Source organism: Leptonychotes weddellii, chromosome 2 (assembly GCF_054177405.1).
Source record: "Leptonychotes weddellii isolate Sample4059 chromosome 2, ASM5417740v2, whole genome shotgun sequence".
In the NCBI taxonomy this organism is placed as follows: Eukaryota; Metazoa; Chordata; class Mammalia; order Carnivora; family Phocidae; genus Leptonychotes; species Leptonychotes weddellii.
Window position 1 is genome coordinate 151,566,415 of NC_138370.1, and position 27,624 is coordinate 151,594,038.

The 27,624-nt window shown below is 35.7% G+C and overlaps 1 protein-coding gene across 4 annotated transcripts in view; it reads left to right on the plus strand.

Moving 5' to 3' along the window:
- The window catches only part of ARAP2 (ArfGAP with RhoGAP domain, ankyrin repeat and PH domain 2), a 185,681-nt gene that overhangs the window by 16,938 nt on the left and 141,119 nt on the right, over window positions 1-27,624 (plus strand). For all 4 annotated transcript variants that reach the window (XM_081812499.1, XM_081812502.1, XM_081812500.1 and 1 more), the window contains 5 exons: window positions 6,770-6,828; window positions 7,900-7,979; window positions 8,668-8,759; window positions 10,701-11,054; window positions 26,537-26,606. In XM_081812499.1, coding sequence (XP_081668625.1) covers window positions 6,770-6,828; window positions 7,900-7,979; window positions 8,668-8,759; window positions 10,701-11,054; window positions 26,537-26,606 — 655 coding nt within the window. The remainder of the gene's footprint in view (window positions 1-6,769; window positions 6,829-7,899; window positions 7,980-8,667; window positions 8,760-10,700; window positions 11,055-26,536; window positions 26,607-27,624) is intronic.

The window sequence follows — 27,624 nt, forward strand, 5'->3', positions numbered from 1 at the left end:
GGCCTGAATTGCAAATAATAATTTTGTAAGATTTTAAAAATGTTATATGACTTTAAAAATAAAACTGTGGATTATATAACCTGAGATTGTCTGTAATCAGATTCACATCTAAATGATATTTTAGTACATTTCTTGATGTACCAAATAAAAATATTTTTTTTTGTGTGGCCAATGCTGTTAACATAATTCCTTTACTAGTTTAACATTTCATGTATCTGTTAAAAGGTATAGATGTTGGATGTGTTATCCTGCTGTGAGGCCCTTTGTTTCTCTCTCCCTGGACACGAATTCCTACCCCCTGCCTCTTCCCTCCTTATTTATCTGACACAGTTGACTCCTTCCTGGTCACATGGATTATTTTTGTCCTTGCCTTGAGTTTTCCCTGAATTCCTGCCTGCTCCTAGTCTTGGGAAGTCTGGGCTGGGTGGGAGTATGGACAGTGAACCTTAGAATCTCTTTTTAATCTTGAAGAGCCAGCTCTTCCCTTATCAGCTTACCTGGAGGTCTCCCATCGAGGCCTCCAAGCCGAAAGGGAGTTCCAGCATCTTGTCCTTTCCCTGGGAGCCATAGGTATGACCTGCGGTCCTTCCTGGAGGATCCTCGTCAGTCCACCAGGTGGGAAGAGCAAGTACCTTTCAGCCACTGAAGAGGTACCTTTCTTACCCTCCTTCCCAGTTTCAAGATTTTCATACATCTTTCATGCAACTATTTTATCCTTGGCATAAGTCATAAAGCCCTCTCTTTTAGGTATTGTGCCTCTCAATGTTTTGAGGGAAGGGAAAATAAGCAGAGATGGGGGAAGGAGGGTGATACGCAGGGCTGCACTGTGATCAGAGGACATCCTTAAAATTTAAGACTGAGGTACTACATTGACTGGGGGCCCTTTAAAAGTTTGAAATCTAAACCTGAAGTGTACAGGCTTCTTTGAACTTTTTATTAAAAATAGCAATCTTAGATATTTTTCTCTAGATATACATAGATATGATATGGACATTAGAAATGGGTAATACTAGGGCGCCTGGGTGGCTCAGTTGGTTGAGCGACTGCCTTCGGCTCGGGTCATGATCCTGGAGTCCCGGGATCGAGTCCCACATCGGGCTCCCTGCTCGGCGGGGAGTCTGCTTCTCCCTCTGACCCTCCTCCCTCTTGTGCTCTCTGTATCTCATTCTCTCTGTCTCAAATAAATAAATAAAATCTTAAAAAAAAAATGGGTAATACTATATTAGACTTTAATGTTGAAATATATATGAGCAGAAAATGTACAGGAAAGTAATAAGCAATTGTTAGGTACATCGAATAGGAAAAATACAGAAACTCATTCTGTCTTTCTCATGTTCAAGAAAAACTGCATATTTCATGTTATAGCGGAAAAGTGCTTAGCAATCCAAAATTCCTTATTTTCTTTTAAAATACCTTCTTATAAATTCTGTGAAAAAATAGGCTGATTATTTCAGTATTTGCAAAATTTTGACTTCATCTAAATAACAAATCAAAATTTAATTCAAAGTTTGATTTATTCTTAGAGGATGATGATAATGTATGCTCCATACTTTTTATAAGTAAAAAGACATTAGGTTTATACTTTTTTATTTTGCATAATTAAAAAAAGCACCACTTTGAAAAAATTTTTAAGTTTTTGCTTAAATTCCAGTTAACAGATGGTGTAATATTAGTTTCAGGTGTAGAATAGAGTGATTCAGCACTTCAGTACCGGTGCTCATCACAGCAAGTGCCCTCCTTAATACCCATCACCTGTTTAACCCATCACCCCCACCCACCTCCGTTCTGGTTACCATCAGTTTGTTCTCTGTAGTTAAGAGTCTGTTTTTTGGTTTGCCTCTCTTTCTCTTTTTATTCCCCTTTGCTTCTTAGTTTTGTTTTTTAAATTCCACATATGAGTGAAATCATATGGTATTTGTCTTTCTCTGACTGACCTGTTTAGCATAATACTTTCTAGTTCTATCCATGTCCTTGCAAATGGCAAGATTTTGTTCTTTTTTATGGTTGAGTAATATTCCATTCCACACACACACACACACACACACACACACACACACACACACATCTTTATCCATTCATCAGTCACAGGACACTTGGGCTCTTCCCATAATGTGGCTGTTGTTGATAATGCTGCTATAAACATCGGGGTTTCATGTGTCCCTTTGAATCCGTATTTTTATATCCTTTGGGTAAATACCTAGTAGTGCAATTGCTGGGTTGTAGGGTAGCTCTATTTTTAACTTTCTGAGGAACCTCCATACTGTTTTCCAGAGTGGCTGCACCAGTTTGCATTCCCACCAACAGTGCAAAGGTTCCCCTTTCTCCACATCCTTGCCATCACTTGTTTGTTCCTGTGTTGCCGATTTTAGCCATTCTGACAGGTGTGAGGTGACATCTCATTGTAGTTTTGATTTATATTTCCCTGATGAGTGATGTTGGCCATCTTTTCATGTGTCTGTTGGCCATCTGGATATCTTCCTTGAAAAAATGTCTATTCGTGACTTCTGCCCATGAAAAAATATATTTTGAGCTGCAACTTTTGCTAGTTGATTAAAAAAAAAAACAGTTTGAGAATAATGATGTAGATTTTTGTGTTGCAGTCCTTCTGTAATTATTATTCTTATCCTAAGGACATTTTTTTGGAACTTCTTGGGTTGAGAATTATCTGTGCGTTGTAAATTTCACATTCTTGGTCTGTGCTGTAGTTAATACTCTCTCATGTTTTCTGAAGTCAGATTTCTGTGTTTTAGTTAGAAATTATATAACCTCAAGGCAGTTTTAAACTGATGCCTAATGATTGTGGTTTTCTTCTGAATTCAGTTCTGTATTGACCTGTAGTTAGTCTGTTATGAATTGCAAGAATTGCATTTTTTAAAAACATTCTGTGAAATGATGGTCCATTTATGGTGTGTAATTATTTTTTGGTGTGGCTGCCTTCTCTAAGTAACAGGTAAGTATAGATCCTAAAGGGAGATCTTTAACATTAATTAACCTTTATAGCACTGCTTTTCTTGGTAATTTTAGTGATTAAAACATTTATGAAAAAATAACATCTGTAGGCATGCTGAAGATCTACTTTCATAATCAGAGTTATTTTTTTTGCAACTTGGTGTTTTACTTAATATAATTTTTGAGATTTGTCCACATTGAGGCACATATTTTATGCAATAACTGCTGTATAATATTTTACAAAAAACAAACCCACAGTTTATTCCCTTACTTGGTTGTTGACATGTTTTCTCTATCACAAATGAAAAATGTGAATACTTTTAAGGACTTAAATGTGAATAATGTGCACGTAAAGTTTACTGGGAGGACCAACCATTTTTTTTCTCTAATAAAAATAGTAATTGGTTCATTCTTGCTGAGTGTTTATATTGTGAAGGGCACACTTTAAATACTTTAAAAGCATTTTCTCATGAATCCTCATAATATTCCTAGGAAGCAGGCCCTGTTTTTATTCCCCTTCAATAAATGAGGAAACCAGGCTCAGGACTGTTAGGTAACTTGACCAAAGTCACAAAAGCATAATTAAAAGAGAAGGTGATAACTACTGCCTTTCTGTATGGGTTTTTAATTTTTGTAGATCAACCATGCTTTATTTTTCAAATTTAAAAGCAATCTACAGTTTTTAGGATAAATGGTGGGAAATCAATAGGGCAGAAAGAGACATAAATGAGGAAAGAGTGTTGGCTTTGCCTCTTATTAGCTGTGGGATGTGAGCTGGGAGAGCCTCCTTTCTTTATTGGTGGGATTAGGACACGAGGTCCTATGTCATAGGGCTGCTATGAGGATGAAAGATGAGATGCAGATATATAAATTCCTAACAATGCTTTGGGCATAATAGGTTTTATAATATAAAATAGCTTGTGATAATTTATTCATAGGTAAATGAGAATATAAATTACCGATCACTGATTTTCGAAACAACTTTTTTTCTATATTGAGCTAATCTTTCCTCAACAGTCGATGAAATGAAGTTGGTTGATAGATTCGGTAATTGCTTGCAGGTGGATATTTAGTGTAAGAATCAAGTAAAATCACAAACATTCTTCTTCACATTTCATACATTTCATATGGCTAATAGTAAAACCAGCAAAATATGCTTTAAAACACCACTAATAGATATACTTAAAATTATTCTAATTCCTTTTTAAAATGTTTTCAGTATATGTAAAATATGTTAACTTTTCATTAATTTTATTTAATTTATTTATTAAATATATATATTTAATTTTCTTTTTTGGTTTTTGTAGTCTATTCAAGACACATTTGTGTACTCAAAGGTTGCAAAGATTTTCTTGTGTATTTATAGAAGTTTTAGAGCTTTAGCATTGACCTGTAAGTCTAAACTCCATTTCAAGTTAACTTTTGTATATGGTATGAAGTAATGGTTGGTATTCACTTCTTTCTTCCATTGAGAGAACCAGTTGTTCCTGCAACATTTGCTGAAAAGAACATCCTTTCCCCATTGAATTGCCTTGACATCCTGTTCAAAAACTGGTAGACCTTAGATGTGTGGGAGTTATGTGGTATTTTTATTCTGCTCCATTAATTTATGTGCTTATCCTTTCATCAATAACACTGATTTGATTGCTATAGGTTTAGAATAAATATTGAAACCATATTAATCTTCCAGTTTGTTCTTTTAAATATTTATTGGACCATTCCAGGTTATTTATATGTGCATGTAAATTTTAGAGTCACCTTGTCAATTTCTATATAAAAGCTCCCTGGAATTCTGAGATTATGTTGACTGTGTATGTCAATATTTGGCGAATTGGTATCTTAACAATATTGTCTTCTAGTCCATTAACATGGTATATCTATTTATTTTGGTCTTTAATTTTTCAGCGTTATATGGCTTTAAGTGTGCAGATCATGTTTTGATCTATTTACCCCTTAGTATTTCACGTTATGGGTATTATTATAAAAGTTGTATTTCAGACTATTTTTCCAGTTGCTCAATGCTAGTCATTTAGAAATACTGTTGGATTTGTTAACATTTCCCCCTTATCGTGGGACCTTGCTAGACTTACTTGTTAATTTAGGAATCTTTTTGGTAGGTTCCGTAGGATTTTCTACTTAATAGATACCTTCTGCTTATAAGAGATCTTGTTTTCCAATGTGCATGCTTTTTCTTTCTTTCACTCACATTGCACTGGTGGAGACCTCTGAAATAATGTGAATGTAAGTGGGGAGAGCAGACCTCCTTGTCTTTCTCTTAATCTTAAGAAAAACCATTCAACTTTTAACGTGAATTATGGCGTAGGTTTTCCATAAATGCCCTTTATTAGGTTGAGGAATTTTCCTTCTATTCGTAGTTTACTGAGAGTCTTTGTCCTAAATGGATGTTGAATTTTGTCTATTGGTTTTTCTGGGTCTATTGTTATGAGAATGTGATTTTTTTCTCTTTTATTTTCTTAATTTGGTGAATTACATTGATTTTTCCCACGTTAAACCAACTTTGCTCTCCTGGGCTAAATCTCATCTATTCTTTGTATAGGTTGTTAGATTTGATTTGCTAATATTTTGTTAATGAGTTTTGCATCTGAGTTCATGAGGGATATTTCTCTAACAGTCATCAGTTTTGTTTTTGACTGGCTTTGTTATCTGTAGTACTGACCTTATGGAATGAATTGGGACATAGTCTCTCCTTCCCTATTTTCTGAAAAAGTTCACATAGAATTGGTATCATTTCTTCCTGAAATGTTTGGTGGAATTCACCAGTGAAATGTCTCGGCCTAGAGTTTTTTGTCGGTAGGTGACTAGTTACTAAATTCAGTTTCTCTAATAGATACAGGGATATTAAGATTTTTTTTTTTATTTCTTTATTATATTTGATAATATATGTCTCAGATAATTTTTCCATTTCATCTAAGTTGTTGAATTTATTGGCATAAAGTTTTTTTCTTAATAATCTGTAAGTATCCCTTTAATGTTTGTAGCATTTGTAGTGATATCCTCTTTCATTCCTGATACTGGTAGTTTCTGTCTTGCTTTCATTTTCCATCCCTGAGGTTTATCAGTTTTATCAATCTTTTTGAAAAACCAGCTCTAGTTACAATGATTTTAAAATTTTGTCTATATTTTGTTGGTTTCTATTCTTTTTTTATATCCTTGCTTGTAGTTGCTTGGGCAGATACATATTTAAGAGACATTAAGGACACTCACCTGATACTTACATTTAGATGGATTTAAAAATAGAACTTTTTCATATAGTAGTGGATATTCATTGCAGCTGTTTCTATAGTGATTTCTTTCTCTGTCATTATTATGTTGTATTCTGATTAATTTACCTGAAATCTTTCTCTTCCAAGGCAGCAAATTTTTTGAGAAAAGGTCTTGTGTATTTTCATACTATGCTCATAGAGCCCACAACTTTTTGACTCATTGTAAAGCTAATGACAAAAAAACCACATAAATACTGAAATCTAGTTAGAAAATTTGTTTCTCACAAGGGTATGGCTTAGCAGTTTTGAAATTCCGATGTGCATACTAGCATTGGGTAACTATATTCGTTTACTTTTGTGAATTATAAAAGTGAGCGCAAATGCTTGTAAAATCCAGTGAAGTCTCTTTAAAGATACTTAGAAAAACATTTATGGAATTTAGCCATTCTTTTTAATTAAAATAAAATTTATTTTTGAATAGTAGTTTTTTCTACCCAGCAGAATGTGTGTCTCTATAATTAATCCTTTACTCGACAGTAATTTACTTATTTTTGCTTATCTGTTTTAATTTATCTATTTCCCCTCTTTGCTTTAAGCTATTTCCGTGAGAGAAGAAATGTTGCTACCTCAACTGGAAGGTCTGTGACACAGGAAAGTGAGTCTCTGCATTTTAAAGTCTTTGTAAATTAGCACTCATTTGACAGTCCTAAATGTGTCAAAATTGTGATAAAAAAAGCAGCCCACCTGTGGAACAGGGAATAATGTCTGCTAGGGTTCATAATACCTCAGATGCTTTTAAAGACGAGTGAATAAAAGACAGTAATATGTACTCAGACTCCTGAAAACCTGCACATACTAATGTAAAAAGATTTTTTTTGCGCCATTAGCCACAGTTGAAGGCATTTAACTAAATTAAGTGGTTTCTGACAGTCTGACATACAGAACATAGATTTATGGAAAGTAATTTTGCTATGGTAACTGGAAAGGGCTGACGTTACTTTGGTAAATTCATCATTGACAGGCTTTTCTTTCTTTTTGAAAGTTCTGCTTATATAAGTTCAGGAACATTCTTCTTAACATAAGATGGCAAACACTTGGTTACTGATCCTTTAAAAAATTTTTGCCATAACTAAATGCAAGTGTTGAGAATTCTTTCTTGTAGATTTGTGTAATTCAAGGACAGTGGAAATTCTCTTGAAATAACTTATTTACAGGTGTGTTAGTGGCTGTTGTGTTAGATTATATTAAGTGGATCCTGGTATTTTGAGTGATACAATATCTAGCTCTTATGTTAGTGAAGTTTTAATAATTCAGTTATTGAAAATTATAGATCTAATACTAATTTTCTGCCATTAATACTATTCTCTTGTTTAGGAATTAATGTTATAAATGGCATCATGACTATTTGCATCATATGTGGGAAATGGGCTTAGTCATGTTAATATGGATCTTAGAGGTTAGCAAGGACATACATGACACATCACACTTTAGGAAACAGTGAGTAATAGTGTGTCTTGGTCGTGAAGTGAGAGGCATACACAGCGAGTTCTACGTCAAGAAGACCATGGGAAGAGTTGATTTGGGGGCGAAAATTATAAGCATAATTTTGGACTCTCAGAGAATAAAGCTTAAGTTGTGATATTGCTATAAAATAATTAAACACTTTTTAGAAAGTAATATTTCACATTATTCACATCTTTTCATTCTCATCCTATCATTTCCCCAGAAGATTCAAATGAGGAAAATTCATCTTCCATTTTTCCTTATGGAGAGACCTTTCTCTTCCAGAGACTAGAAAATTCCAAGGTTAGTTCCCTACATTTTCATTTTTTTCCATATTCAAGTCTTTGTTCTTCTGTCTATATAGCCTCTTCATTTAAAGTGTTTGAAGAATGAGTTATATTGAAGAAAGACATTTCCAGTCAGTAAAATTCTGTTCAGTAAAATCATGGTAAACGTGTATCTTTAAATATATTTCACAAAAACATGTTCAATTTCAGGAATGCAAGAGGGGTTTTCAGAATTTTCCAAAAGATAAGTTACTTTAAAGACAAACCCTCAGAGAAAGCAAAAGCAAACAAACAAAAATCCCCTCGATTTTGCTTTGCCTTATACCCAAATATCTAATTCTAACTATACATCTTAATTATTCAGTTTATCACCTAGCTTTTCCTCTTGTGCTCTTTTTTTGTATTTTATTTCTTGTTCACAATAAAAGAAATTGGAAGACAAAAAGTGACAAAGTAAAAGTAAATTTTGTTCTTGGTTGGCATCTTCTGTTTTTCTTGGTTGAAATGATGAATTATTAATGATTTAGGTATAATACTGAAAAAGGCATCAAATATCGCCTCCCTAATTAAGTTGTTTTTACTGAAAATTGATCTAAGCAGTTAGACATTTGTGTAAGAAACTAAACTCAGATGTTGTGGATATTTGTAGAATATTGCTATCCTAAAAAAAGTGTATATATATATATATATGTATTTTTTAATAGAAGAGGTCTATAAAGAATGAATTTTGGACCCATGAAGAAACACTCAAAGGGGAAACAACTACTGAAAGAAACTCTTTTCTCATCACATCAAGGTATGAGGTCATGATTGATGATGATTAATTCTTTTGAATAAAATGTTAATACAGTGTTGACTTCTTGCTCATACTATATTTCTAAGAAAATAGTTTACACTGGTAAGTTCAAATCTTTCCAGATGTTTTAGTAATGGCATTTATTTTAATAATTGAATTTAGAATCTGTAAATCGGGTACATAGTGATATTCTGCAGCAGTTATGTTTGTTTTCCTATTTGAAACCACTCTTTCTATCCCAAAGTGGCAGATATGTGGTGCCTTCAACTGCACATTAAAGATAAGAAGTTAGGTTAGGATGAAGGAGAAAGAGGCAGTGCAAAAGATATTCCTGAGGTGCAGCATTTTTATAAATGTAATATATCCTTTTTATTGGAAGTTCAGCATTGACAAGTGGCTTGACAGTTATCCAGTTATTTAGATCACACATTCATTTAAATAGTTTGTGAGGCACCAACTTAAATTTTAGTTTTCTCAGCTTTATTAGGACTTGGTGTACTGCATCGTTACCTAATGTTCATTTTATTTTTGATTTTTATCCTTCCCTTTCCAAGGCTGACACTGTTGTGTTTTTTTTTGTTTTTGGGAAAAGAGAGGGGGGTGTAGAGGGAGAGGGAAGGAAAAAATCTTAGGCAGTCTCCACGCCCAGCGCAGAGCCTCATGTGGGGGTTCAGTCTCATGACCCTGAGATCATGACCTGAGCTGAAATCAAGAGTTGGACGCTTAACCAGCTGAGCCACCCAGGTGCCCAGTTGTGGGTTTTCTTAAGTCGAAATTAAATAATTGAGGACCTTCAGTTAGCATTTGATGTGAATGTGTTCTAATGCAAAATGTGGAAGGGGCCAGGTGAAATCGTTCTTTTAAGGAAGTAATAGTTTTTAGAACACTATATCCAGAAGGATGTAATTTGAGCCCTATGCTTATCTATTTCATTGATTAGCAAAAACTTCTTTGCAATGAGTTTTATTATACATAAATGACTGAGTGAATCTATTTTGTCCTTCCTTAAGTCTATAGCAATATGCTTAGCTATTAGGAATGTCTTCCGGTGAGTATTATAGGTTACACAGCTTTTACCTTCTGATCGTACCCTGACTCTCATTTTCTGGCCAATAGTGTGGTGTAGTTTTTCCTCATTAGTGTTGCAAAATAGTACAAAAGCTTTCATCAGTTGGATATACTCCCTGTTTTCTTACATTATGATGGAACATAGGATTCTTGGAATTGAATAGTAGAGAGCCAGAGAAGGGCAACAAGTTTGGAAGTAAGATCTCCAAATAGATGAGGTAGCGTTTCACAATGTTGCCCCAGGACTAGAGGTTGGGCCGGCTACATAATGGTGTTGGTGAAGATATGAAATCGTGATGCAGAGAATATGGTCAGTCTCCACCCTTACTACCAGTCTGCACCCAACCCCCTAGAATAAACAGTTCAGATTAATGACACATAAGAAAAATGATATTACTTCTAGCAGTGTTCAAATATGTCTTAGTGTAATAAAAGATTTCTATTTAAATTTTCTGGAAGAATTTTAAAAATTAACAGATGGATTAATTGAACTCTTAAGAGTTTTCTGACCTTTAATTTCTGTGATTTCGGGGAATGTGGGTGGCTCATTCAGTTATGCGTCGGTCTCTTGGTTTTGGAGTAGGTCATGATCTCAGGGTCTCATGATTAGGGTCCTGGGATTGAGTCCCACCTGGAGCTCCATGCTCAGTGGACAGTCTGCTTCTCTCTCTTTCTCCTTCTCTCTCTCCCCCTCCCCCTGCTCACATGCCTGCATGCATGTACACACATGTGCGTGCGCTCTTTCTTTCTAAAAATAAAGAAATCTTAAAAAAAAATTTCTTTGATTTGTTTTTTAAATAAATTTACAAAGTAACCAGTGGCTTAAATGACATATGGCACTTTGAAATGTTAACACCATTTATTTCCATTTAGCCTATACGATAACAGGAAGGAGAATATAAGTGACGACAAAGTGGAAGATATTTGGATACCTCGAGAGGACAAAAATAATCTTCCAATAGACTCTGCTTCAGAATCAGAATATTCAACAGTAGAAGAATGCTTTCAGAGCTTAAGGAGAAAAAACTCAAAGGCACCTAAATCTAGGACTCAGAAAGCATTGACTATGGACCCCGTCAATAGGCACAGTTATCCATTAAGCTCAACAAGTGGAAATGCTGAGTCCTCGATCGTTTCCTCAAATGCAATATCTCCCTATGCCTGTTTTTATGGATCCTCTGCAAGGAAGGTTAAATCGGGATGGCTAGACAAACTGTCTCCTCAAGGGTATGTAGTTATTCATTTTTTCCCCCTAAGTAGCATATTTTTAATAGTTCGAGTTTACCCATTTCTAAACTTGCTGGGTTGCTGCTACTTCTCACCCCTCCCCCACCTCCACGCACACAGATACAGTTTTTAGGGACTTTCAGTGAACTTTTGCAAATGCTGTTCTTTAGACATAAGGAGGAACATGTGCAATGTGCAGTGTAGTATGTGGAATGCTGGGATAAGGTTCTGAATAGCAAATTGAAAGTGAAAGTTGCAATTTCACATCTAGATCCTTAATGTCAGTTTCTAACTTTACACTAAAGTGCACTGTGTCTCAATTTGTAGCAAAGAAAAACAACACAGATTGAGTTGGTATTACTAGGCCCACGTTGTTTGGCTTTTGCTCATATTATAACAGTGTTCTGTTTGGGAATACAAGTCTTAATTGTAGGTAGGGAAAGTACATCATTGTTAGATTTCGGGCTTCACTGTTATTGATATATTGTTTTGATTTTTGTATGTTGCACAGAAGGTCAGAGTCCCTTGAATATTATACTTTTAAAACAGATTTATCATTTCAGATGTTTACAAAGAAACTTCTGTCCTTTAAGGGTCTTATAGTACTGAGAAATATTTGGGGGAAGGATTGTGTTTAGTTAGAATTATTTTCCAGCATGCCGATTTTTGAATGTCTTTTTGAAATATTTACTTGAAGTATTCCTCATGAATTATTAAGTTATTTTGGGATTAAATCTCTTGTGTTTATGTAGTTAATGTGGTGAATCCCTGCAATGTGCTGGTTTTCTTTGTTCCCCCTAAAATGTGTATCATTTCTAGAAAGCCTTGGTTGGACCTAAAATAAATTTTATTAGCAGAAAATTACCTGAAGAAGCATTAGTTGACTAGTGGGGAGCAGACATTATGTTTCTGAAGAAAGTGAAAAAAAAAATCCCAATACTTTTATGGTTAGTAATTATATGGTTAATACTTTATACCATTGCATTCTTTTAGCAAATTAGATGTTGAATAAACTGAAACAGAGTACTTCTTAGTACCAGTTATCTTGTCTCCTTTCTTTACATTAGGTTACACTAGGGTGACGAAGTAGTCAACTATGCCTACTTTTCATCAGTCATCAGTATGATTGGTAACTATGTTGTCTAATAACAAAGGTATGAGTAAGCACTCAAAGGTACACACAGGTGGCGTGAAACAGCAAGCTTGAATATTCTCGAATCTTTCATTTCTGTAAAATTGAAGTGTTTAGGGAGACCCTAGCGCTCTCTCCACTTATCACCAGAAGATTTAGCAGACTCTGGGTATAGAGCCCCCAGAAGCTGTGGTTTCCTGCATGATCTCTGGTGGTACCTCGCTCTCTGCAGGGTTGATATGTTTATGCTCCAGGCACACTGAAAAAGCTTCACCATCATTGGCTACCTCTGGGACATTTAGAACATTTTTCCTCTGTATTTATCAGAACTCAGACTTTCCATCCTTTCTATTCTGAATCTGCCTAAGGTTAGATGCTGTAAGTTGTCTAGATTTATGTTTTTCCATTTTAGGGGAAATAATTGAGTTTTCTGGCTTAACAGTTTTTTTCCTGGGTACCACGATGAATGAAGATCATGAAATTAAAGGAACTTGTTATATCACCATGAGATTAAACTCTTCTACATGATTTTATTGCTATGACTTGAAAAGAAGTATGTGTTACTGGCCAATAAGCATGTATTATTTATTAGAAGTAGAATCTGAATTTCTCCTTTTCCTAATTGGACTCCGTGCTATTGTAAGGGTATTTAAGATGCTCATTAATTGGACAAAGTGATGCTTGCCCACTCCTTAGGCAGAGGTTCCTGAGCCTTATTGAACTCATGGTCACATGTCTGTCTGATGCAGGCAGCACTGCTGTAGATGGCATTCTGGACTCTAGAGAGAAGGTATCAGCAAACTTTTTCTGTAAAGGATTAGATAAAACATATTTTCAATCGGATACAGCCTCTGTGGGATATCTGTGGGAAATCAGTAACTCAGCAGTTGTAGCTTGAAAGCAGCCACAGAGAATATGTAAACCAGTGAATGAGGCTGTGTTTCAATAAGACTTTATTTATAAACACATAATGGGCCAGATTTGGTCTGTGGGCCATAGAGCCATAAAACAGATTAGAGAGTTGGCCAGAACCTTATACCAGCTTCTTCTATTTCCCCTGGGCCCCAAGTAGAAAATTACAACTGGATAGATCACAAAGTATGGGAAACTGCTTTCTATTGTTCTAATAAATATAGAAGTCATGGTCATAAGAAGCAGGAGCCCTCTCTGGGGACCTGTGCACTTGTCATTCTTTGTCCTGGAATGCTCTTCCCTGCAGAGCAACATGGCTTGTATCCTTCCTCCCTCAAGTTCTTGCTGCAGTATCTCCTTTGCGTTGAGGTCCTGAACACTAAAGGTAAAATTATCGCTACCTCTCTCCCCCACCACTACCCCATCACTCCCTTAATTATTTTTCTCTTTGGGGCTCATATGCTAGATGATTTATTTTATGTAGATTCCATGGGGATAGTCATCTGTGTTGGTTTTTGTTTACTGTGATATCCTCAGCAGCTAGAATGTAGCCTGACATGTGGCAGATGCTCTTAGTATTTGTTGTTGAATGAAATCAGTGGAAAAAACAAGCATTAGATACATTTTTTTCTTTAATTTTTAAAAAAACAGGCAGTTTTTTTATGTATAGGGATTTTGTAATAAGAACTGAACTCCAAACACAATATTGGTTGAAAATCTGCAGGTGCATTGATAACGCTAGTATACGTTAACATTGCAGTGGACTCTCAGTGTTCTTTTTATGATTCTGTTTCCCTCTTAAAGACATGTGTTTTTTCAAAACACAGTTTAAAAACAAAGAGCCACACTCAGTTATCCTTCTCCAAATAGTGTTTGAAACTTCATATCCTCAGTCATGAGGGACATTAAACAAAATAATCAAATTTATAATCTGGATTTATTTCATGTAACTGTCTGTTTGCTTTTGCAATGGAAATGCCAGTCCTGAATCAATGTAGAGTATGTGAAAACTGCCTAATATTTAGTAAGAGAGTAATTGTAACATCATGCAACTAAAGAAATACTAAAACATTTATAGTTGGGCTTAAAGTATGAACATTCACTTAGCTATTTGAATCATCTAATTATAACATAGCCTGATACTATCAATTTCAAAAATTGTATGGAAGGAACCTAATAAAATGTTGACCCTGGGTCTGTGATTAGTGTTTCAAACAGGCCAAGCTGATGAAAAACTTAATAAATGGTACTTGTTTAAAAAAAACTAAAAACTCACTGGATTTTGAGGATTAAAAAAAGCAAGTCTTTCTCCCTCCCTCTTCCTAACTGTAACTAAGCTGAAGCTCTTCATCCAATCTGAGTGGATGCAAACCTGAAAGACCGGGTAGAATTTATTCCAGCATTTCTCAAATATGTAACTCGGAGGAAGCATCTTGCAAGTTATGTGAAGGAGATGCACATGGTGAAATACCCAAGCATATCTGCAGCAAAGGAACCTTTTTGACATTTTAACTTGCTGTTTTCTAAAGATATTTGTGTGTTCAGTATAATGCACCACCGTTTTTGTAAAAATTGCAGTGTATCTCAAGGAATTCATATTTTACTTGAGAATATGTTTTGCGACTTTATTTCTTACTCAGCGGAATTCCTCTTTAACAAATTATTAACTGTTTCTCCATAGAGAGGCATCGTGTGGTAATCTGAGCCTAGAACAGCAGAAGCTGAACATGTGAGGCTAACTCAGCAATTCGGATATAGAATATGCTTAAGAATTTGTGGAGTAATACAAATATGTGCAAGATGTGTGTGTTTCTTGTCTTTTTTGTGTCTTCCATTTAGGGCAGAAAAAAGGAAGCAAATAAATATAAAACCAAAATACCGAGTCTACTAATTGGTGCAGAAAAGTCCTCAAGCGTACAGAATTGTGAAGTTACAGAGGGGTTTAGAAAACATTTCTTCCAAGGTCTTCTAGGGAGAGGAATTAGCAGTTCAGTTGGCCTTTGGAAAGTGGATAAGATTTTAACTAGCATTTTTAGAAGAAATACTTTTCTGGCTAGAGGGAGTGAAAGGACCCTGACGTAGTTGATACCTGGAGGTACTGAAGTTTGTGAGATGGATAGCAGGGGTTGGTCAGGTTATTTTATTGGAGATGCAAGATTGGGCTCTAGAACCAGGAGGGAGAAACTGCCAGTGGATTGATTGCATGTTCAGGTTGAACAGAGAACTAAAGAAAATGAAAAAGCCAGTGGTCAAATACCAAGAAAAGATCAAATCCTGGACAGGAGTTAGGAGTCCGATCACCCAGAAGCCCTGGTGGGAGATCAGGGCTTAGACTGTTGGTGCCTCTGTCAGTGACTGATTTTTCTGGCTTGTGCCCAGCGTGTCCAGGGCTGCTTTCGTGGAGCTCTTCCTCACCCTGGTACACAAGTATGAGAGCACCTCAAGTTTCCTGGGAATGCTGACCTCTGGTTGGCCTTTCAGTGAAAAGCAAATGTAGTGGAAAGTTGACAAGTCTATCTGACCAGGATATAATGTACCAATCACCATGTTGAACTTCAAGTTGAATCTTAAATCTTTGATGAAAAGTATCTAGTTGGTCGTTTCTCAAATCACACATCCTTTGTGAAGACTGTGCCAAGCAAATAAAAAGCTTCAATATTTTATTTGTAGTTTGAGGCAATAGTTTCTGAGTTTTAGTGTTTAGCAAATAACATGACTAATTTCTTTTAGTCCGTTTAGTGGCAGAGAAATGAATGTGAGGGTGTTGGAATCAGACAAACTGAAATTAGAGTTGTAAGCCATCTGTTGGTCATTGGCTATGTATCCTAGAACCTTCATTTCCCACATGAAAGTATAGGGTCAAGACTCCTCTGTGGGATCAGTTGGAAAAGTAGGTAACATTGGGGCTCAATAAACTGCAGTTTCCTTTCTCTTCAGAAGAGCATCACTTTATTTCAGGTGACCTTTGATAATGTTGAGTTCTAGTCAGTTCTTACTTACCTTGGAAAATGTAAAGAAAGCATGTGTTCACATTAAACTTTTAAAATTAAGGTTTTGGTGATTGTAAAAGCATGTGGTTTAAAGTGTCAAAGTTGTACATGGTTTGTTAAAAAAAAAACACCACATAGCAACTTTCCTCCCCTCCCACTTCATCACAAGAGACAGCTGCTTTCAATTCTTTTAGTGGTTTCTTTGGTTTTTACTTTGTATATCTTAATATTGTTTTTAATATATATGTATTTTTTACATTTTTTTTTTTTTTAAATAGGCTCCATGCCTAGTGTGGGGCTTAAACTCATGACCCTGAGATCAAGAGTCACATGCTCTACAGACTGAGCCAGCCAGGCGCCCCATCTTAATAACATTTTTATACCTTTTTTCCCCTCACTTTTCAGTGTTAGGGATTATCTTTTGAGGTACTACCATGGAATATAATGGTTACTCATTTTTATCACTGTCCCCCATGCCTCCTTCTGGCATAGACACAGTTCCTATTTATCATCCTTTTCATATAGTTGTACAAAATAGTTAGATTTCTATCTGTATTTAATTTTATAGCCTCATGACTGGAAATCTGCTCATATGTGAGCTCTGTAACATAGGATTAATTTTTCTTTCATTTGTGCTCTTTAGTTTTCTGTGAGATTTATAATTTTTGATTTTTTTTATTTGCTTTTTTTTTTATATACTTGTCATTCATTCATCCCCAAATTCTTCCTAAGGACTATAAATCTGTGAAGTAACCAAAATACTTATCAATTTCATCATCGCTCAGCCTCCTAAGGAAACTTTAGTTTGGGCTGGTGGTTCTCCAGGCCTCCTGCACAATAAACCAGTTAGCTTTCTATGATCCCTTTCATTATTGTCCTGGGGATTCTCTATGCCGAGTGTTTTTGCCTTTCCTCAATCTCATGTCATTGTCTACCCGCCAACACACCCACCCATGTTTCTTGGAGCTTCCTCAGAAATGGTGGATGGTAGGGACAGTTTTTGAGACCTTGTATATTTGAAGGTGTCACTTTCTTCCTAAGGATGCTTATCGATAATTTATCATGGTTCTGAAATCTCGATGAGAAAGAATACTCCCTCCAGATCAGCAATCCATAGTCTTCTAGGTCTCTGGTATTGTAGAGCTGGTATTGAGAAATCCAATTCTCAATCCTTTTTATGTAGCCTGTTTTTTAGTTCTGGGAGATTTTCTTGTTTTATTTCTTTGGTAACTATTCTATTTTTTTTCCCTAAACTTCTTGGTAGTTTGGTGTTGGACCTCCCACACCAAAGTGTTGATAAAATGTAGCTTTTCCATTTTCCATTTCTGGGGACTTTCTTCAATTATATTTTCTAACCCACTTTTGTTTTTTGTTATCCTGTATTTAATATAGAAAGCACCTTCTTTTGACTGGCCTTTTTATAGCTTACTGTTATTGTCCCATGGACACAATATTTTCTGTTACCTCTCTGAAGATCTTACTATATTTTTTGAAGCTTTCTTTTCCCGTAGAATCTGTTTCTTTCAATTTTATTTCTTTTGGGGGGATCATTCCCCATCTTTTGCCTTAGAGGTGTTTTCCTCAAGTGTTTTATTAATCTTGGGCTGTTTATGTTTAAAGTGGGATCTTACTAAACTGATTGGAACAGGTTCTGATGAGTTCTGTTATTTATTTATTATAAGATGATCTTGCTGGACTTTTGTTAATATGTTTCCTTGGTGAGCCCTCACACCAGTATCTTTTAAATGAATCTTTCTTTGAAGGTGATAAGACTGGTAAAACAGCTTTTTGGGAGTGTAGTAGGGAAAGTGGACTATGAGTATAAATATTTATGACACAGACTTTTGATTCTTCTGTTTTGAATACTGCCCCTTATCTTCGGTCATGTCTGAACGTCCCAGCCAGAGATGCTCCCGTTTGATTTTCTGCAGTGAATGAAACTCTGCTATACTATTGAGCAAGAAGAGGGGCATTTTTCCAGCAGTGTGAAGAGAGGGAGGATTCTGGGATGGAGCAATGAAGGGCATAAGTTTATCTCTTAAATTGCCTTTCAGCAAATCTTATTTTTTTTTTTAAGATTTTATTTATTTATTTGAGAGAGAGAGAGAGAGAGAAACAGCATGAGAGGGGAGAGGGTCAGAGGGAGAAGCAGGCTCCCCGCCGAGCCGGGAGCCCGATGTGGGACTCGATCCCAGGACTCCGGGACCATGACCTGAGCCGAAGGCAGTCGCTTAACCAACTGAGCCACCCAGGTGCCCCAGCAAATCTTATTTTTGGCACCCCCTCTCCTTCTTAGTCACTTCCAGAGTTACTTGATGTCTTCCATCTCCTGAGACTTTCTGAGATTTTGTGGGTAAATTGGTTTTCCTCTCATTTTGATTTGTTGCAGGCTTAGCAACCAGCTCTCGGACACTTCCTAAGTCAGGCCCCTATCCTTCCTTCTGCTTTCTTGGTTCCTAAATATTGTTCTTATTGTCTACTTCTCTGGTTGTTATTGTTGGTTTGTAGGTATTTTTGTTTTTTTTTTTGTAATCCTTTGAAGCTTTGGGAGTAGAGGTAAATGCAAGCTTTTAACTGATCATCTTAACTGGAAGCTGGTTTCCTGTTTGTGTGGGTTTACAGAATATGACTGCATAAAATAAAGAGGTGTTTTCATATACCATGACATGTAAGCTCTCGGTGAATATTATAAAAATTGATAGTGACATATTAAAATGGATGTTTTATTACTGACTTCAGAAAGTTATTTTTAACCTGGAATTTTACATTAAAGTAACATTTGTTTTTTCTCATTGAAAGAGGTATAGCAGAGAGAAGCTGGGATTTCAGAGAATTTTGGTTTGTTTTTGGTTTTTTTGGCCCCAATTCATTTTGGTTCACCTAATCTTGGAAACTGTCATTTTGATTTGCTTAAAAGTGAGGAAATGCATCTTAGAGTAGAGAAGTGCTGGCATTTTACACTTGATCTTAGCCAAAAGGCCAAGAAACAATAGTGCTGGCATGTTATACAGATATAATAATTTCTTGCATCTGTACTTGTAAAACACTTCATAACTAATACTGCATCATTTAAAAGCCTCAGGTAGGTGAAATAGGTAAAATAATTAGCTAAATAAAAAATGAGTAATTAGATAAAAGTATGCACTTTTGGAAATTGTGGTAGTTCTAAAACATTGAGGCTAGTTGGAGTAGTGAATAAGATATAATATGCATATAATTCTTCAGGATTGTGTAAACAAGGCAGATGAATATGGATCACCATGTTGATACCCTTTTCATTAGATACTATTTAGAATAATTGAGAAGTATATTTGTGATGATTTAAATTACCTGATTAATAAAAGCCATAAACTTGACTTAGTGCCTTTGAGGTTCATTTCAGTTGTATTATATTTAATGATGGTTTGGTAGCCTTTGCCACCTTATATTAATATCATTGGTTACCATACTTGTTTATTTGGGGATTTTTCTTTTTGAACTAAAATATTAAATCTTTTTAAAAACAAACAAAAAAACCCAAAACCCTGTTGGCACTTAAGAATGAAATTAAAACAGGAGTACTTCTGTGTGAGTACTTCATACATACAGATTTAATTGTATGTACACTGTTGTTAAAAAAAAAAAAAAGAATTAAGATACACAGTTTTGGGGGGCGCCTGGGTAGCTCAGTCGTTAAGCGTCTGCCTTCGGCTCAGGTCATGATCCCAGGGTCCTGGGATCGAGCCCCACATCGGGCTCCCAGCTCAGCGCGAAGCCTGCTTCTCCCTCTCCCACTCCCCCTGCTTGTGTTCCCTCTCTCGCTGTGTCTCTCTCTGTCAAATAAATAAAATCTTTAAAAAAAAAAAAAAAGAATTAAGATACACAGTTTTGAGACAACAAAAACTGACACCAGGTGGTAAGGCTGTATTTATGATAGCAGTTGTAACTTTACACCAGCTGCCCTACCAGAGCTCAGGGGAAGAGTTTATAGAAATTCGTTCCATCACGTGGCACAAACCTTATGAATTATTCTAAAAAGCTTCTTAAAGAAATGTTTCCCTTCAGAACCCTAAAATCAAAATAGGATAAGACCTAATATGTTTCATGTCTGCTCTGCCTTTTCTCCTGAAGGAATTCTGATGCACTTGGCAAAATTGAACTCAGATATAAAGTGGATAGAGGTCAAATGTTACCACCGCCTAAAGTAAAGGGATGTCCAGGATGCCTTGCTATAAAATGTTCTAGTCTGTTTTGCTTTGTGGTTAAGAGCATAGACTTTGGGACCAGATTGCCTGGATATGATTCCCAGATATGCTCTTTGCCAGTCATGTGACAAATTCTATAACCTGCCAGTGCCCCTGTGCCTTCATCTGCAAAATGGGAATAATAATTACCTCATAGGATTGCTTAGGGGATGAAATGAATTAATATTTGCATATGCATTGCAACAGCGCCTAGAACAAAGCACAACATACTGTTTGCTGTTCTGTGATATTTATTATGCCAAATAAATTCTTAATTGACCGAGGCTTTAAAATCTCTTTTCTTTGTAATAATTCATTATTATTTCAGATCTAATTTGTGTGCTGTGACAGTAGAAGCTCAGCCTAGGATGACCCTGTATTTTATACCATGTTTTTATTTTTAGCATTCACTAAGCAAATTAAGCTGTTAAGTGAAATTTAAGGGAAAACGCTTAACTTACATCCGAGTAAATTTTTAAAGTACTTTTGGAACTGCTAACTGTGGGTCGTAGATTAATTTTACATAATTCCAGTGGAATTAATTGCCTGATGTCTAATAGCCTTTTTAAATATGTGAAATATATAACCCTTGCACAGAAAAGATAGTTCTTAAAACTTTAGTATTCATTATTATTTATTTTAAAATTGTACATTGACATTTAGAAACACCTTCTCAAGTACTCCCTTATTATGTCATTTAAATTTTAATTTGTAGGCTTTACCAACATTAAATCTGAGTTTCCATTTGCTGGAAAGGAGAATAATAATGTGAGAAGGGATATATATGTAAGTTCTTATCTTTGATTACCAGTTATTAGAATTCAGTATTGAACTTACATGCAGAAAACAGTTAATTGAATGTTGACATATTTAATGAGCAAAATAGATTAAACAATATTTTTTTTTTTTTAAAGATTTTATTTATTTATTTCAGAGAGAGAATGAGAGAGAGCACATGAGAGGGGGGAGGGGCAGAGGGAGAAGCAAGCTCCCTGCCGAGCAGGGAGCCCGATGCGGGACTCGATCCTGGGACTCCAGGATCATGACCTGAGCCGAAGGCAGTCGCTTAACCAACTGAGCCACCCAGGCGCCCCAGATTAAACAATATTTATATAAATTTAGTTTTAGAAACATTTGTATTAATTTATATTTTTAAATAGGAACATGTCAAATGCATACATTTTTTTAAAAGTATATTTTAAAAGTGCTTAAACATAAAGTGTATTTTTAAGTTACATGGGTATTAGTGATGAATTTTCCAAGCTTTGTGTAGGCTCTAATTTTTCTGAGATTACAAGGTATTTTACAAAGCCTTTATTTTGTTATATTAAAAATATCTGGTCTTTAGTATTTGGAAAAAGCAAAAAATGAAATGAGGAAATGGAGGGTAAAATGTTTTAGTGGTGTTTCTCTTCTCTCTATATAAATAATGCAAATTTGAGTAAGCATTTTTCAGTGAAAAATATATTCCTTTGTTCATTAAATATTTATTAAGCACATTTTATTGCTAGGAACTGTGGCAGTCGCTGGTTTTATATTGATAAACAAAATAGAACTGGTTTGTCCACTGAGGTATCTCAATATCTAGCATGGGAGATGGGTGAAGCAAAACAAATACATAAATACAAAGTCTGTTAGGTGTCATTAAGTGAAGAAATGGAGCAAGAGACCAAGGGGATCTGTAGGAGCTGTATGGTAGTAAGGATGGCTACTTGGAGGGAATGCTTTCAAGCTGAGGTTTCAAGGATAAGGAGCCGGCCCTGTCCAGAGCAGACAGGGAGCATTCCAAGCAGGGAAAATCGCATCTGGGAAGGCCTGGGGGCAAGAAAGAGTCTAGAGATAGGAAGCAATATGACTGGAGGGTGGTGTCCACAGAGTAAGTCCCCACAGATTTGATGGCTGGCTGGATGAATGAATGACGGCAGAAGGAGAGGGTTAATCGTAGGATTGCCAAGTAGCTCTCTCCAACTGCAAAATGGTGTTTCCTCAGCTGCTGCACCATGTGGCCTCTCTTTCCATTTCACTGTCAGCTGGGATTTGTCCTCCATAGATTATTAGAGAGATTTAATAATCTAAGAATATTGAGTTAAAATGGCTGAAAACATCCAACAGTTAACCTGGTAGTTGTGAAAATTAAATGGTTGGCAGACTATCTCTAAAACTGCGTCTTACAGAGGCTGAGGTTTTGGATGAGGCTTTGCTCAGAGAGCCAATGATAGAATGTGTCTTTTGTCATCAGTGCCCAAGAAGAGATGTGGTCAGATGGTGGTACCTTTGATCCCTAAATTGTCTGCCCTGTCTCTTCCCCTTGTCATTTTTCTGTGGGTACAAATGTTACACTCCTGGATGATGCCTCACACCCCAAACCATCTATTTAGTTGGTGATGGAATTCTGAGGAAGCTTTTTGAGTCCAAGTGGCTGCAATTAATGATCTTAAGTAAAACATATTAAAGTAGGTTTTAAAACTTTTTTCACTCTGTGCTTTGGCAGGTTTTGAAACTTTGAATTAATTTTGAGTTTTCAGAAGTTTTCCTGTCTTCCACCAACCTTTTTTTTTTTTAAGATGCTGATTATTTGAGTGCTAGTCATTGAGGTTTATTTGCCATCTTGCTAAAGGGACTGCACTCATGTCACTCATTCATCCAACAAATTCCTTTTTTAGTGCCATACATGTCTCTGTGTTAGTTGCAGATTGTGTAGTGAAAGATGAGACACTCTCGGAGTTTGTCCTTGTAAAGCATAGGGTATGGTATGGGAGACACAAGTAAATGCACACACACACAAACACACACACAGATTGTGTTAAGTATTAGGAGGAAAAGGTGTGCTTTGAGAGAGAATAACTTTGTCATCTGCTTTGGATTGGCTCATCGGGAAGCAGTATTTGTGTAGGTACTATAGGTAGAACTCTGAAAGAGAAGGAGTCAGTAGCATAGGGAATAGAGGGGTAATGGTAATCATTTCCCTAAAAGATGTTGATTGTTTTTATTCTGAAATGGAAGATTATATATACTGTTGAAGCTCCAGCTTACCACCATTCACAAAGTAAGGTGGGTAGGGCCCAAAATAAAAATCTTGATTTACAGAATTATTGCCGACATTGTGTGGGAAGATGTGTATTTACCTGCATTCAAGTATGCCAGAGATCTACATGAAATGAGTGCAGAGTGATCGATTGCTTCAATGTATAATTACTTTGTATTTAATACTTCTTTACCTTTTGATATTTTTAAGGCAAGGAATTTAAAGAACTCTTGGGTTTTAAAAACTATATGTCTAACTATTGCATGTTTCACGGTTAAGAAAACAGACCAAGAGAAGTTAAAAAGGAGCAGAAAGATGTTGGAAAGAAAGCTGAGTAGTTATGCTTATGATTTCAAGGTGTTTATTGTTACTTCATAATTAATTCAAATGCTTATATGTGGAACTGTCTGTCCTGATGAACTTTGAAACTTTTATCCATTTGATCAGGTTTGCTCTAATTTTATGTAAAGCCGAATAGATCGGTGTGGGAGGCTTGCTGCATTTCACTTGAGTGATACATGTTTGGTGCTCAGAAAACAGCTGGGAAGGCAAGGTCTCCACACTTCCATATGTTCTTTTTTCTATCTTTAAATCTTAGGAAAATCACAGAACGTTAAACTAATCCCTTATCCTAAACATGTTAGCAAACTACAAATGGAAAAGGTAGACATGGTTGTTATTTACATATTTGCTTAGAAATGATTTTATTTAAACAGGAAGTTAGCTTTCATATATCATTTGTGTTAGAAGCTAGAAGTATATTGTGTCAAGTAGAGAAAGCCACTTAGAGAATAGGAATATCTGACTTTAGGGAAGGGTTCTGAAACAAAACAAAAACAAGCCCAAGTCGGAATTGGTTCTTCACTTTTCCCTCATATAGTCAGAAAAAGTTTTTCTTTTAAACCTAAACAGGAAACATGTGATTATGTTATTTTGCTTTGTTTCTCATTATTTTTCCGTAATCATCTTAGGTTGCATTTGCCTTTCATCTGATTCTTTTTGAAAAATGTTAATACTTCAGTGAATTTTGGATGATTGTAAAGGATTCTCTGTATGGGGCTTTTTTCAGCTCATTTGATCAAAATTAAGTAATTTATAAATCCAACTGACAAAGCTTTGTTATTTTGGCAAAATATTATTCATGCTCCAGAGCAAAAGTTAAGGTAAAATAAGATAAATGCTGTAAGCTTAATGAAGGATGAAAGCTTATATTATTTTTTTTAATGTTTTTTTAAAAAATTATTTATTTTTACGTAAACTCTATTCCCAGTCTGGGGCTTGAACTCATAACCCTGAGATCAAAAGTTGCATGCTCTACCAACTGAGCTAGTCAGGTGCCCCTATATATTATCTTTATTAAGGGATTATTTCTGTTAGGGGAAATGGGTACAGTGCTAGTGTTTTTCACACACTTTTGTTTTGTGCTAACCCTTATAAATTTGGATATTAATACTGTTAATAATATCATTGTTTTATTTATTTAATTTTTCTTTTGAATATAGTTGACATACAATGTTACATTAGTTCTAGAGTGTAGCCAACAACACTTTTACAGTATCATTGGCTATATTCCCTGGACTGTGTCTTTTATTTCCATAACCTATTCATTCCATAACTGGAAACTTGTACCTCCCATTCCTCTTTACCCATTTTAACCATCCTCCTAACCCTCTCCCCTCTGACAACCATCAGTTCTCTGTATTTATAGGTTTTATTCTGCTTTTTGTTTATTCATTTGTTTTTTAGATTTCACATGAGTGAAATCATAAGGTATTTGTCTTTCTCATCCTGACTTATTTCACTTAGCGTAATGTTTTCTAGGTCTATCCACACTGTCACAAATGGCAAGATCTCATCCTTTTTTTATGGCTGCATCATATTCTGTTGTATGTATATGTGTGTATGTACACACACACACACACACACACTTTTATCCATTCATCTATGGATGGACTTTGGATTGCTTCCATATCTTGGCTATTGTAAATAAAGCTGCAGTAAACATGAGGTGTATATATCTTTTCAAAATGCTGTTTTGTGTGTGTGTGTGTGTGTGTGTGTGTGTGTGTGTTTTAGGTACTCTGTAGTGGAATTACTGGATCATAGGGTAGCTCTATTTTTAATTTTTTGAGGAGCCTCCATACTATTTTGCACAGAGGCTGTACCAATTTACATTTCCACCAATGAGGAATTGGTTCCCGAGGGTTCCTTTTTCTCCATATCCTCCTTAACACTTGTTATTTGTTGTTGTTTTGATTCTAGCCATTTTGACAAGTGTAATGTGATATCTCTTTACAGTTTTAGACTTGCATTTCCCTGATGATTAGTGATGTTGAGCATCTTTTCTTGTGTCTGTTGGCCATCTGTATGTGTTGTTTGGAAAAATGTCTATTAAGTTCCTCTATCCATTTTTTAATTGAATTGCTTGTTTTTGTTTGTTTGTTTTTTTGGTGTTGAGCTGTGTAAGTTGTTTATATATTTTGAATATTAAGCCCTTATCAGATATATCATTTGCAGATATCTTCTCCCATTCAGTAGATTGCCTTTTTGTTTTGTTGATGGCTTCCTTCACTGTGCAAAAGCTTTTTATTTTGAAGTAGTCCAGTAGTCTAGTTTTGCTGTTGTTTCCCTTGCCCTAGGAGAAGTATCTAGAAAGCTGCTGCCACAGCTGATGTTAGAGAAATTACTGCCTATATTCTATTCTAGTATTCTTATGGTTTCAGATTTCATATTTAGGTATTTAGTCCATTTTGAGTTTATTTTTGTGGAAGGTGCTAGAAAGTGGTCCAGTTTCATTCTTTTGCATGTAGCTGTCCAGTTTTCCTAACACCATTTGTTGAAGAGACTGTCTTTTTCCCATTGGATATTCTTGCCGTCTTTGTGGTAGATGAATTAATTGACCACATGAATGTGGGTTTATTTCTGGGTTCTCTATTCCATTTCATTGATCTATGTGTCTATTTTTGTGCTAGTACCAACAGCATCATTGTTTTAAATACTTATGTTAACTGATTAGGAAGTGTCATTTTATGTTTTTTTTCCCTACATGCCATTGCCAAAACGTACACTGTCATAGCCTAATGTTTTTTTACACTGTTTAACAACAAATAGGAATGTACTCAACAGTTACACTACAAATGTATTTAAAACCCAAGTTCATGATACTTGAATGTAAAATAACAGTTTCATATGTTTTACAGAAAACGCATGTTTCAGAAGAGATGGGTGAAATTTGATGGCCTTAGCATTTCTTATTACAATAACGAGAAGGTAAGAACATTTTATAGTTCTCAAAGATTTTCTTGCATATCCAAGGTGTACACTTCAGTACTAAGCACGCAATTTGGTTTTTAAGAACAGAAGTTGGATTACCAGCATGAAAAGAATTTGCATGTGGTGAAACACTCTGTTCATAGTTTAACTTTTCTTTACACATAAAATTTGGATTTAAAAAAATTACACATCCAACAATTATTTATGGAGTGTCTTCTACAAACAACAGGAATTGTTGTGAATGATGTAAGGATGAATAAAAAATTATCTTTCTCTTAGAAAGCACTAAGAAATGTTTACAAAAGGATACTACAGGTAGGCAACAAAAGGAGAGGTTACTTTGTACTCTGGAAGGATATGGAAGAACCAAAGAAGGCTTCTTGCATGAGAGTTCATTTGCCATGGGTCTTGAAAAAGAGGAATGTTTGCACATAGAGACTAGAGAGACTAGGACGTGGTAACATAAAGAACCATGAGATGTCCAGATGCGAAGTCAGTTTTCTGATTGGAAAATAGAATATATGAAGGATAATCCAATCAAGAAATGGGCAGAAGACATGAACAGACATTTTTCCAAAGAAGACATCCAAATGGCCAACAGACACATGAAAAAGTGCTCAATATCTCTCGGCATCAGGGAAATCCAAATCAAAACCTCAATGAGATACCCCCTCACACCAGTCAGAATGGCTAAAATTAACAAGTCAGGAAACGACAGATGTTGGCGAGGATGTAGAGAAAGGGGAGCCCTCCTACGCTGTTGTTGGGAATGCAAGCTGGTGCAGCCACTCTGGAAAACAGTATGGAGGTTCCTCAGAGAGTTGAAAATAGAGCTACCGTACGACCCAGCAATTGCACTACTGGGTATTTACCCCAAAGATACAAATGTAATGATCTGAAGGGGTACATGCACCCCAATGTTTATAGCAGCAATGTCCACAATAGCCAAACTATGGAAAGAGCCAAGATGTCCATCAGTGGATGAATGGATAAAGAAGATGTGGTATATATATAC